We start from the raw sequence: 12,500 nt of genomic DNA, 5'->3' as shown, positions 1-12,500 counted from the left end.
ACCAGGCTCGTCCGCTCTCCTTCTGCCGGTACAGCATGGAGCTGTAGATCACGTAGTAGTTCTCGAACACCGACTCTTTGAACTTGCACTCGGCCGTGAACAGCTCCTGAGGAAGAACATGAAGAACGTGAGGAAGAACGTGAAGAAGAACTCTGGACTATAGACACTGTGTTTTTAATCAGTAAAGGCAAAAATAAATCTAAATTCTTTCCACAAGGAAGGAAGGAAGAAGGAAGGAAGAAGGAAGGAGAAAGAAAGAAAGAAAGGGGGAAATAAAAAGAGGAAAGAATGAAGAAATAAAGAAAAAATGCCATTTACCAAAGAATTAAAGGACCTCTGATTTAAAGTGTTGTTTTCACCCCCCCCGTCCCTCCCCCAGTGCATTGTGGTCCACATTGACCCGCGCGTGACCTTCGCTGCCCAGTGCATCGTGGGTAAACGGCGTTGGACATTCAGGCGCTCTCGTTCTGTCCCTGCGTGTTATTGTCGCGCGCCGTCGGGTTTTTTCGCTACCGGTCTCCACGGCGACGGGAGGAAAAAGGCGTTGCCACGGAAACGAGGCAGCAGCGCCCGTCACCCTCGACGACGGCCGCGTAATGACAGAGGCCAGACAGATGTGAGCGAGGAAGAGAGAACAGAATCACAGCAACAGGCTCCAGGATTAGCCTCCATCGCCATGACGACGAGGAGGAGGAGAGACTTTAGCAAAACATCACAGGCCTCATCAGGCCTTAGCTTTCAAATGGCTGTGAGCGCTCAGGTCAGGAAGCGCTAGATTTGGGTAAAGCCGAACTGGAGAAAAGGCACTGGGTTAAAGTGGAGTTAAGGCGGGGGTGTCAAACATGCGGCCCGCGGGCCGGATCCGGCCCTGCCCTGTAGAGCAGCCTGTCTCTATAGCCCATACAGACGCGTCTCTGGACTCGCCCATATTTGGTCATGTGTGAAAACAGCTAAGGGGGAAAACAATCTGGAGAAAAATCTAAACTTTAACAAACCCAGAATTATATAGTTTCTACAAAGACCTGGAGCAAAGTGGTTCAACAGCCCATAGACACAAACAAAATGGAGAATGTTAGCATTGGGCTAATGCTAACGTTAGCTAGCGCGAGCTACAACTGTCTTTCAACTTCTCCTGAACCATCTGCTGAGGAAACATCCACATGGACCAGATTCAGACCTGACTTTAGATTTGTGATAAACTGTGTTTCACTAAAGATTCTGTTTCCCCCTCGGCGAAGCCACGCCCCCTTCTGTGGCGAGACGCCACCGGTGACGCCCCCTTCTGTGGCGAGACGCCGGCGGTGACGCCCCCTTCTGTGGCGAGACGCCGCCGGTGACGCCCCCTTCTGTGGCGAGACGCCGCCGGTGACGCCCCCTTCTGTGGCGAGACGCCACCGGTGACGCCCCCTTCTGTGGCGAGACGCCACCGGTGACGCCCCCTTCTGTGGCGAGACGCCGCCGGTGACGCCCCCTTCTGTGGCGAGACGCCGCCGGTGACGCCCCCTTCTGTGGCGAGACGCCGCCGGTGACGCCCCCTTCTGTGGTGAGACGCCGGCGGCGACGCCCCCTTCTGTGGCGAGACGCCGCCGGTGTCTGTTCCTGTGCGGAGTGATGAGTGTTTATGCTCATTCTAGCCACTAGGGGGCGTTACGGACATAATAATCTCAGGTGCAATAAGAGCAAAGTGCAATAAGTGAAGCCGTCGTTAGTAATGCAGCTACAAATCACAGCTCATTATTATTCATTTATTGGGAAAACTTTCTCTGTTTTCTGCGGCCCCCGACCCTACATGAGTTTGACCCCCCCCCCCGGTCCCCCCCCCGGTCCCCCCTGCCCCCCCCCCCCCCCGCCCGTCACCTCCTTCAGTCTTTCCAAAACGCTGGTTATCGTTTCCGTTACTTTCCCCAGTCGCTGCCGGTTTTTAGCCCCGCCCCCAGACCCAGCGCGGTGGAAAAGCACTGAGCGTCTCCCTGGTGTCTCCCCGACGGAAAGTCACCCGTACGCCAGGCCCGGAGCCCCCCCCCCCCCCGTACTAACCCCCCCCCCCCGCGGTGAGTCAGCCGCCCTCATCCCGCTCGCTCTCGTTCTCTGGGGGGGCGGCTCGTAATGACTGCGATAATGAAGGGGATCGACGGAAAAACTCCCACTCCGGCCAAACATTTCCACAACAAACACGGCGCCGCTGACGGAGCTGACGGAGCTGACGGAGCTGAGGCGCTCACACACACACGGCGCCGCCACACACGGCGCTCACACACGGCGGCGAATAAAGAAAACAAAACAAGCCGCACGGGGTCTGTTTGGAGTAAAAGGAGAAACGTTTGAAGCTGAAGGTTTTTATCAATGAAAATATGATTCATCGTCATTTTATCAAAAAGGCAATAAAGAAGGAAGGAAAGGGGAGAGAAGGAAGTAGAATAGAGGGAGGGAGGGAGGGAGGGAGGGAGGGAGGGAGGGAGGGAGAATGGCGGGAGGAAAGAAGGTAAGGAAGGGAAGAAAAAAAAATGGATTCATCTTTTTTTTATCAATCTAATTATCAATCTTGGACTGGATTGGGACTGGATCTGGACTGGATCTGGACTGGATCTGGACTGGATTGGGACTGGATTGGGACTGGATCTGGACTGGATCTGGACTGGATCTGGACTGGATCTGGACTGGATCTGGACTGGATCTGGACTGGCTCTGGACTGGCTCTGGACTGGATTTGGACTGGCTCTGGACTGGCTCTGGACTGGATTTGGACTGGATTTGGACTGGATTTGGACTGGCTCTGGACTGGCTCTGGACTGGCTCTGGACTGGCTCTGGACTGGATCTGGACTGGATTTGGACTGGATTTGGACTGGATTTGGACTGGCTCTGGACTGGCTCTGGACTGGATCTGGACTGGATCTGGACTGGATCTGGACTGGCTCTGGACTGGATCTGGACTGGATCTGGACTGGATCTGGACTGGATCTGGACTGGATCTGGCGGGTCTGTCGGTGTAAACACTCAGAGGAAAAGGAGAAAATCCCTCTTTAATTATTGACACTTGAATCTCTCTTCATCTGTCGCCGCGGCGCCGGGAGGGGGCGGGACCAGACACTGAATGAACCCGGTCGAGAGGGGGCGGGACCAGACACTGAATGAACCTGCGGCGGGAGGGGGCGGGACCAGACACTGAATGAACCCGCGGCGGGAGGGGGCGGGACCAGACACTGAATGAACCTGCGGCGAGAGGGGGCGGGACCAGACACTGAATGAACCCGCGGCGGGAGGGGGCGGGACCAGACACTGAATGAACCTGCGGCGAGAGGGGGCGGGACCAGACACTGAATGAACCTGCGGCGAGAGGGGGCGGGACCAGACACTGAATGAACCCGCGGCGGGAGGGGGCGGGACCAGACACTGAATGAACCTGCGGCGAGAGGGGGCGGGACCAGACACTGAATGAACCTGCGGCGAGAGGGGGCGGGACCAGACACTGAATGAACCTGCGGCGAGAGGGGGCGGGACCAGACACTGAATGAACCTGCGGCGAGAGGGGGCGGGACCAGACACTGACTGAACCCGCGGCGGGAGGGGGCGGGACCAGACACTGAATGAACCTGCGGCGAGAGGGGGCGGGACCAGACACTGAATGAACCCGGGCGGGAGGGGGCGGGACCAGACACTGAATGAACCCGGGCGGGAGGGGGCGGGACCAGACACTGAATGAACCCGGGCGGGAGGGGGCGGGACCAGACACTGAATGAACCCGGGTGAGAGGGGGCGGGACCAGACACTGAATGAACCCGGGCGGCGCCGGGAGGGGGCGGGACCAGACACTGAATGAACCCAGGCGGGAGGGGGCGGGACCAGACACTGAATGAACCCGCGGCGGGAGGGGGCGGACCAGACACTGAATGAACCCGCGGCGGCGGGAGGGGGCGGGACCAGACACTGAATGAACCCGCAGCGGGAGGGGGCGGGACCAGACACTGACTGAACCCGGGCGGGAGGGGGCGGGACCAGACACTGAATGAACCCGGGCGGGAGGGGGCGGGACCAGACACTGAATGAACCCGGGTGAGAGGGGGCGGGACCAGACACCGAATGAACCCGCGGCGAGAGGGGGCGGGACCAGACACTGAATGAACCCGGGTGAGAGGGGGCGGGACCAGACACTGACTGAACACATGATTTCTCTGATGAATCCTGTTCTGTGTTTGTGTCGATAAAGTTTTGGGACAGTAAAATGGCGGCTCAGGCGGAGAAGGTCACGTAAGGAAAGTTCACTCTGGGAGAAACTTTCCGGACTCAGCAGAAAAAGTTCTGCTTGAATCTGAGTCGGGGCCAAAGTCTGAGCTCTGGGACTCGGCTCGATAACGGATCCGCCTCCGCTTTTATTCTGAAGGTCTGAGACACAGCAGCATCGGACTGTGCTCTTATTTTGAAGTCGCTTTGGGTTTAATGACAGTCCAGGGAGGGAAGGGGGGAGGAAAGAAAAAGAAAGATGTGAGGAAAAGTTTCTTATCGTGCTCTTATTCTGAAGTCCCTTTGGGTTGGACTGTGTTGTGTTTATTTTGAAGGCACAGCTTGTTTCTGAGGTATGGTATAGTTGTATGTAGGCGGAGCTTACCCAGGAGTACAGTAGAATACAGTATAGTATAGTATAGTGGGCGGAGCTTACCGAGGAGTACAGATGCCCCTCCCCGTGTATAGTACAGTATAGTGCAGTAGAGTATAGTGGGCGGAGCTTACCGAGGAGTACAGATGCCCCTCCCCGTGTATAGTATAGTATAGTAGGCGGAGCTTACCGAAGAGTACAGATGCCCCTCCCCGTGTATAGTATAGTATAGTAAAAGTACAGTACAGTATAGTATATAGGCGGAGCTTACCCAGGAGTACAGTAGAATACAGTATGGTATAGTATAGTAGGCGGAGCTTACCGAAGAGTACAGATGCCCCTCCCCGTGTATAGTATAGTATAGTGCAGTATAGTATAGTGGGCGGAGCTTACCGAGGAGTACAGATGCCCCTCCCCGTGTATAGTACAGTATAGTGCAGTATAGTATAGTGGGCGGAGCCTACCGAGGAGTACAGATGCCCCTCCCCCTGTATAGTATAGTATAGTGCAGTATAGTATAGTGGGCGGAGCTTACCGAGGAGTACAGATGCCCCTCCCCGTGTATAGTATAGTATAGTGCAGTATAGTATAGTGGGCGGAGCTTACCGAGGAGTACAGATGCCCCTCCCCCTGTATAGTATAGTATAGTGCAGTATAGTATAGTGGGCGGAGCTTACCGAGGAGTACAGATGCCCCTCCCCGTGTATAGTATAGTATAGTGCAGTATAGTATAGTGGGCGGAGCTTACCGAGGAGTACAGATGCCCCTCCCCGTGTATAGTATAGTATAGTACAGTATAGTATGTAGGCGGAGCTTACCGAGGAGTACAGATGCCCCTCCCCGTTCATGGCGATGTACAGGCCGGTCTTGGCCGACTGAATGGCCACGACTCGCAGGCCGACGGGGATCAGGTTAAACAGAGCTGAAAACACATGGGTTACTATGACAACGCCGTAAACAAACACTGCAGGAGGAGCGAGAGGAGGATCAGAGGAGGATAAAAGGAGGAAAATGAGGATCCGGAGAGTAAGAGGAGAAAGAAAGAGACGAGGAAAGGAAAGAACAACATGGCCGCCGGTCTAAATAACATGAATCTGTTTTTCAGGTTTGTGCCTCAGGTGTGAAAATAAACCAGAGGCTGAAACATCTGTGAAGGAACATCTGTGTCTCAGGAGCTCAGAGCCAGAAACTCCTGAGGAACAAAGAGAACCGTCTACACAGCGCCTCCTGACTCTTAAAGGTAAGAAACGGCGCCTCCTGACTCTTAAAGGGGAGGACAGAAACGTCTCCTCCTGACTCTTAAAGGTAAGAAACGGCGCCTCCTGACTCTTAAAGGTAAGAAACAGCGCCTCCTGACTCTTAAAGGTAAGAAACAGCGCCTCCTGACTCTTAAAGGTAAGAAACGTCTCCTCCTGACTCTTAAAGGTAAGAAACGGCGCCTCCTGACTCTTAAAGGTAAGAAACTCTTAAAGGGGAGGTACTTAAAGGGGAGGTACTTAAAGGGGAGGTACTTAAAGGGGAGGTACTTAAAGGGGAGGTACTTAAAGGGGAGGTACTTAAAGGGGAGGTACTTAAAGGTACTGACTGGAGTTGGTGCTGTCGTCTTTGGTGCCGTCCAGAGTTCCCTCTTGCGCCATCTGGAGGTAGAATCCTTGTCTGCAGAAGAGCCGCGTCACGATGCCTTTGAGCTGAGGTTCTGCAAGAGACGGGAGGGCGAGGTTAAAGCAGCAGCGAGGTTAAAGCGGCGAGGTTAAAGCTCGAGGTTAAAGCAGCAGCGAGGTTAAAGCAGCGAGGTTAAAGCAGCCAGGTTAAAGCGAGGTTAAAGCAGCAGCGAGGTTAAAGCAGCCAGGTTAAATCTTTTTTTTCTTTTTTTTCAATTTTCGTCCCATTTCTTTTTTTCTATTTTAAAACTTTTTTCCCCCCTTTCTTTTCCATTTTTTCTCCTCATTTTTTTAACCCAATTGTCCGTTTTTTCTTCCTTTTCTCTTTCACAATTTTTAACTTAAAAAAAACTTCAATATTTTCCAGATTTTTCCCTTTTTTCACTTGTTCTCCCCATTTTTCGTGACAATGCAGAAAAACTCCATATTGTAAATGTATCAGTTTCAATTTGATCTTGTAGGAGGAGGAGTCTGAGAGAGGAGGAGGAGTCTGAGAGGAGGAGGAGGAGTCTGAGAGGAGGAGGAGGAGTCTGAGAGGAGGAGGAGTCTGAGAGGAGGAGGAGGAGTCTGAGAGGAGGAGGAGGAGTCTGAGAGGAGGAGGAGGAGTCTGAGAGGAGGAGGAGGAGTCAGAGAGGAGGAGGAGTCTGAGAGGAGGAGGAGGAGTCTGAGAGGAGGAGGAGTCTGAGAGGAGGAGGAGGAGTCTGAGAGGAGGAGGAGGAGTCTGAGAGGAGGAGGAGGAGTCTGAGAGGAGGAGGAGGAGTCTGAGAGGAGGAGGAGTCTGAGAGGAGGAGGAGGAGTCTGAGAGGAGGAGGAGGAGTCTGAGAGGAGGAGGAGGAGTCTGAGAGGAGGAGGAGGAGGAGTCTGAGAGGAGGAGGAGGAGGAGTCTGAGAGGAGGAGGAGTCTGAGAGGAGGAGGAGTCTGAGAGGAGGAGGAGTCTGAGAGGAGGAGGAGGAGGAGTCTGAGAGGAGGAGGAGTCTGAGAGGAGGAGGAGGAGTCTGAGAGGAGGAGGAGTCTGAGAGGAGGAGGAGGAGGAGTCTGAGAGAGGAGGAGGAGTCTGAGAGGAGGAGGAGGAGTCTGAGAGGAGGAGGAATTTGAGAGGAGGAGGAGTCTGAGAGGAGGAGGAGGAGTCTGAGAGGAGGAGGAGTCTGAGAGGAGGAGGAGTCTGAGAGGAGGAGGAGGAGGAGTCTGAGAGAGGAGGAGGAGTCTGAGAGGAGGAGGAGGAGTCTGAGAGGAGGAGGAATTTGAGAGGAGGAGGAGTCTGAGAGGAGGAGGAGTCTGAGAGGAGGAGGAGGAGGAGTCTGAGAGGAGGAGGAGTCTGAGAGGAGGAGGAGGAGGAGTCTGAGAGGAGGAGGAGGAGGAGTCTGAGAGGAGGAGGAGTCTGAGAGGAGGAGGAGTCTGAGAGGAGGAGGAGTCTGAGAGGAGGAGGAGGAGGAGTCTGAGAGGAGGAGGAGTCTGAGAGGAGGAGGAGGAGTCTGAGAGGAGGAGGAGTCTGAGAGGAGGAGGAGGAGGAGTCTGAGAGGAGGAGGAGGAGGAGTCTGAGAGGAGGAGGAGTCTGAGAGGAGGAGGAGGAGTCTGAGAGGAGGAGGAGTCTGAGAGGAGGAGGAGTCTGAGGAGAGGAGGAGGAGTCTGAGAGGAGGAGGAGGAGTCTGAGAGAGGAGGAGTCTGAGAGGAAATAAAAATATATCAAATATTTGTTCCTTACAAAGGTTTAATTTGGGGAATAAATGTGAAATATTTGAGGGGAAAAATAGGAACATTTTGGGAACATTTCGGCACAAAATTGGTGGAGAATGGGCACAAGATGGAGGATTAAAAATGGAATAAACCAGGAAAAACTTGGGGGGGATCGGACAGTTAAATTAGGGAAAAAATGAAGAAAATATTGGGGAAAATTGAGTAAAAAGTGGGAAAGAAATGGTGAGAATCACTGGTGCAACATGGAGGAATAACTGGGGGAAAATAAGGAGAAAATAGGAATAAAAGAGGAAAAGTGAGGATAAATGAGGATAAAAGAGGAGAAGAAGAGGTCATGTTGTATAAACGTGTGGAACGAGGAGGATAAACCGGGGTAAATGTTTGATTCCGCTCCTGATCCCGGGGGGGTCAAACATGGGGGAGAATCTTTGAGAGAAAAGCACTGACATCACCGTGTCCTTCCAGTCTCTTCCAAAATGGAGGCCTTTCTCACGCCCCCCCCCCTCGTCTCCCCGCCCCCCCCTCCCTCCCGCCTTTCCCCCGTTGTGCATGTTTGATCCCGGAGCCCCCCCTCGTCCCGCCACGTCCCCCCCCCCCCCCCCGTCTGTGAAGGAGGGGGTCGATCCGTCTGTTACCGGGGAGATTCCCTTCCCCCCCCCACCCCCACCCCCCTCTCTGTCTCTGATCCGGCGTCGCCATGGAAACAGCATCCGTCTCCCGCGGCAACCGGGGTATTTCCCCGTCTGCGAGAACCAGACCCGAGGAGCGGCTTTACCCAAATCTGAAACAACCCCACGTCTTCTTCAGCTTTACCCAAATCTAAAACAACCCCACGTCTTCTTCACTTCAGCTTTACCCAAATCTAAAACAACCCCACGTCTTCTTCAGCTTTACCCAAATCTAAAACAACCCCACGTCTTCTTCACTTCAGCTTTACTCAAATCTAAAACAACCCACGTCTTCTTCAGCTTTACCCAAATCTAAAACAACCCACGTCTTCTTCACTTCAGCTTTACCCAAATCTGAAACAACCCCACGTCTTCTTCAGCTTTACCCAAATCTAAAACAACCCCACGTCTTCTTCACTTCAGCTTTACCCAAATCTAAAACAACCCCACGTCTTCTTCACTTCAGCTTTACCCAAATCTAAAACAACCCCACGTCTTCTTCAGCTTTACCCAAATCTAAAACAACCCCACGTCTTCTTCACTTCAGCTTTACTCAAATCTAAAACAACCCACGTCTTCTTCAGCTTTACCCAAATCTAAAACAAACTCACGTCTTCTTCAGCTTTACCCAAATCTAAAACAAACTCACGTCTTCTTCAGCTTTACCCAAATCTAAAACAACCCCACGTCTTCTTCAGCTTTACCCAAATCTAAAACAACCCCACGTCTTCTTCAGCTTTACCCAAATCTAAAACAACCCCACGTCTTCATCAGCTTTACCCAAATCTAAAACAACCCCACGTCTTCTTCAGCTTTACCCAAATCTAAAACAACCCCACGTCTTCTTCAGCTTTACCCAAATCTAAAACAACCCACGTCTTCTTCACTTCAGCTTTACCCAAATCTAAAACAACCCACGTCTTCTTCAGCTTTACCCAAATCTAAAACAACTCACGTCTTCTTCAGCTTTACCCAAATCTGAAACAACCCCACGTCTTCTTCAGCTTTACCCAAATCTAAAACAACCCACGTCTTCTTCACTTCAGCTTTACCCAAATCTAAAACAACCCACGTCTTCTTCAGCTTTACCCAAATCTGAAACAACCCCACGTCTTCTTCAGCTTTACCCAAATCTAAAACAACCCCACGTCTTCTTCAGCTTTACCCAAATCTAAAACAACCCCACGTCTTCTTCAGCTTTACCCAAATCTAAAACAACCCACGTCTTCTTCAGCTTTACCCAAATCTAAAACAACCCCACGTCTTCTTCAGCTTTACCCAAATCTAAAACAACCCACGTCTTCTTCAGCTTTACCCAAATCTGAAACAACCCCACGTCTTCTTCAGCTTTACCCAAATCTAAAACAACCCACGTCTTCTTCAGCTTTACCCAAATCTAAAACAACCCCACGTCTTCTTCAGCTTTACCCAAATCTAAAACAACCCACGTCTTCTTCAGCTTTACCCAAATCTGAAACAACCCCACGTCTTCTTCAGCTTTACCCAAATCTAAAACAACCCACGTCTTCTTCAGCTTTACCCAAATCTAAAACAACCCACGTCTTCTTCAGCTTTACCCAAATCTAAAACAACCCACGTCTTCATCAGCTTTACCCAAATCTAAAACAACCCACGTCTTCTTCAGCTTTACCCAAATCTAAAACAACCCACGTCTTCTTCAGCTTTACCCAAATCTAAAACAACCCACGTCTTCATCAGCTTTACCCAAATCTAAAACAACCCACGTCTTCTTCAGCTTTACCCAAATCTAAAACAACCCCACGTCTTCTTCAGCTTTACCCAAATCTAAAACAACCCACGTCTTCTTCACTTCAGCTTTACCCAAATCTAAAACAACCCCACGTCTTCTTCAGCTTTACCCAAATCTAAAACAACCCACGTCTTCTTCAGCTTTACCCAAATCTAAAACAACCCACGTCTTCATCAGCTTTACCCAAATCTAAAACAACCCACGTCTTCTTCAGCTTTACCCAAATCTAAAACAACCCACGTCTTCTTCAGCTTTACCCAAATCTAAAACAACCCCACGTCTTCTTCAGCTTTACCCAAATCTAAAACAACCCCACGTCTTCTTCAGCTTTACCCAAATCTAAAACAACCCACGTCTTCTTCACTTCAGCTTTACCCAAATCTAAAACAACCCCACGTCTTCTTCAGCTTTACCCAAATCTAAAACAACCCACGTCTTCATCAGCTTTACCCAAATCTAAAACAACCCACGTCTTCTTCAGCTTTACCCAAATCTAAAACAACCCCACGTCTTCTTCAGCTTTACCCAAATCTAAAACAACCCACGTCTTCTTCAGCTTTACCCAAATCTAAAACAACCCCACGTCTTCTTCAGCTTTACCCAAATCTAAAACAACCCCACGTCTTCTTCACTTCAGCTTTACCCAAATCTAAAACAACCCCACGTCTTCTTCACTTCAGCTTTACCCAAATCTAAAACAACCCCACGTCTTCATCACTTCAGCTTTACCCAAATCTAAAACAACCCCACGTCTTCTTCAGCTTTACCCAAATCTAAAACAACCCCACGTCTTCTTCAGCTTTACCCAAATCTAAAACAACCCACGTCTTCTTCAGCTTTACCCAAATCTAAAACAACCCCACGTCTTCTTCACTTCAGCTTTACCCAAATCTAAAACAACCCACGTCTTCATCAGCTTTACCCAAATCTAAAACAACCCACGTCTTCTTCAGCTTTACCCAAATCTAAAACAACCCACGTCTTCTTCAGCTTTACCCAAATCTGAAACAACCCCACGTCTTCTTCAGCTTTACCCAAATCTAAAACAACCCCACGTCTTCTTCAGCTTTACCCAAATCTAAAACAACCCACGTCTTCTTCAGCTTTACCCAAATCTAAAACAACCCCACGTCTTCTTCAGCTTTACCCAAATCTAAAACAACCCACGTCTTCTTCAGCTTTACCCAAATCTAAAACAACCCCACGTCTTCTTCAGCTTTACCCAAATCTAAAACAACCCACGTCTTCTTCAGCTTTACCCAAATCTAAAACAACCCCACGTCTTCTTCAGCTTTACCCAAATCTAAAACAACCCCACGTCTTCTTCACTTCAGCTTTACCCAAATCTAAAACAACCCCACGTCTTCTTCAGCTTTACCCAAATCTAAAACAACCCCACGTCTTCTTCACTTCAGCTTTACCCAAATCTAAAACAACCCCACGTCTTCTTCAGCTTTACCCAAATCTAAAACAACCCCACGTCTTCTTCACTTCAGCTTTACCCAAATCTAAAACAACCCCACGTCTTCTTCAGCTTTACCCAAATCTAAAACAACCCCACGTCTTCTTCACTTCAGCTTTACCCAAATCTAAAACAACCCCACGTCTTCTTCAGCTTTACCCAAATCTAAAACAACCCCACGTCTTCTTCAGCTTTACCCAAATCTAAAACAACCCCACGTCTTCTTCACTTCAGCTTTACCCAAATCTAAAACAACCCACGTCTTCTTCACTTCAGCTTTACTCAAATCTAAAACAACCCACGTCTTCTTCACTTCAGCTTTACCCAAATCTGAAACAACCCACGTCTTCTTCAGCTTTACCCAAATCTGAAACAACCCCACGTCTTCTTCAGCTTTACCCAAATCTGAAACAACCCCACGTCTTCTTCAGCTTTACCCAAATCTAAAACAACCCCACGTCTTCTTCAGCTTTACCCAAATCTAAATCAACCCCACGTCTTCTTCAGCTTTACCCAAATCTAAAACAACCCCACGTCTTCTTCAGCTTTACCCAAATCTAAAACAACCCCACGTCTTCTTCACTTCAGCTTTACCCAAATCTAAAACAACCCCACGTCTTCTTCAGCTTTACCCAAATCTAAAACAACCC

At 50.4% G+C, this 12,500-nt stretch overlaps 1 protein-coding gene across 2 annotated transcripts in view; it reads right to left on the bottom strand.

The window, feature by feature from the left end:
- LOC306981768 (fibroblast growth factor 14-like) overlaps positions 1 to 12,500 on the bottom strand; it is a gene marked incomplete at its 5' end in the record, with an annotated part of 42,517 nt that overhangs the window by 1,558 nt on the left and 28,459 nt on the right. For both annotated transcript variants that reach the window (XM_079581422.1, XM_079581421.1), the window contains 3 exons: positions 1 to 106; positions 5,412 to 5,515; positions 6,179 to 6,289. The exon at positions 1 to 106 is cut by the window's left edge and continues 93 nt beyond it. In XM_079581422.1, the coding sequence (XP_079437548.1) occupies positions 1 to 106; positions 5,412 to 5,515; positions 6,179 to 6,289 (321 nt within the window). The remainder of the gene's footprint in view (positions 107 to 5,411; positions 5,516 to 6,178; positions 6,290 to 12,500) is intronic.

This window comes from Gobius niger (genome assembly GCF_951799975.1).
Source record: "Gobius niger genome assembly, chromosome: 23".
NCBI lineage: Eukaryota > Metazoa > Chordata > Actinopteri > Gobiiformes > Gobiidae > Gobius > Gobius niger.
The sequence above is the reverse complement of the archived record's forward strand: the minus strand, read 5'-3'. Positions and strand labels throughout refer to the sequence as shown.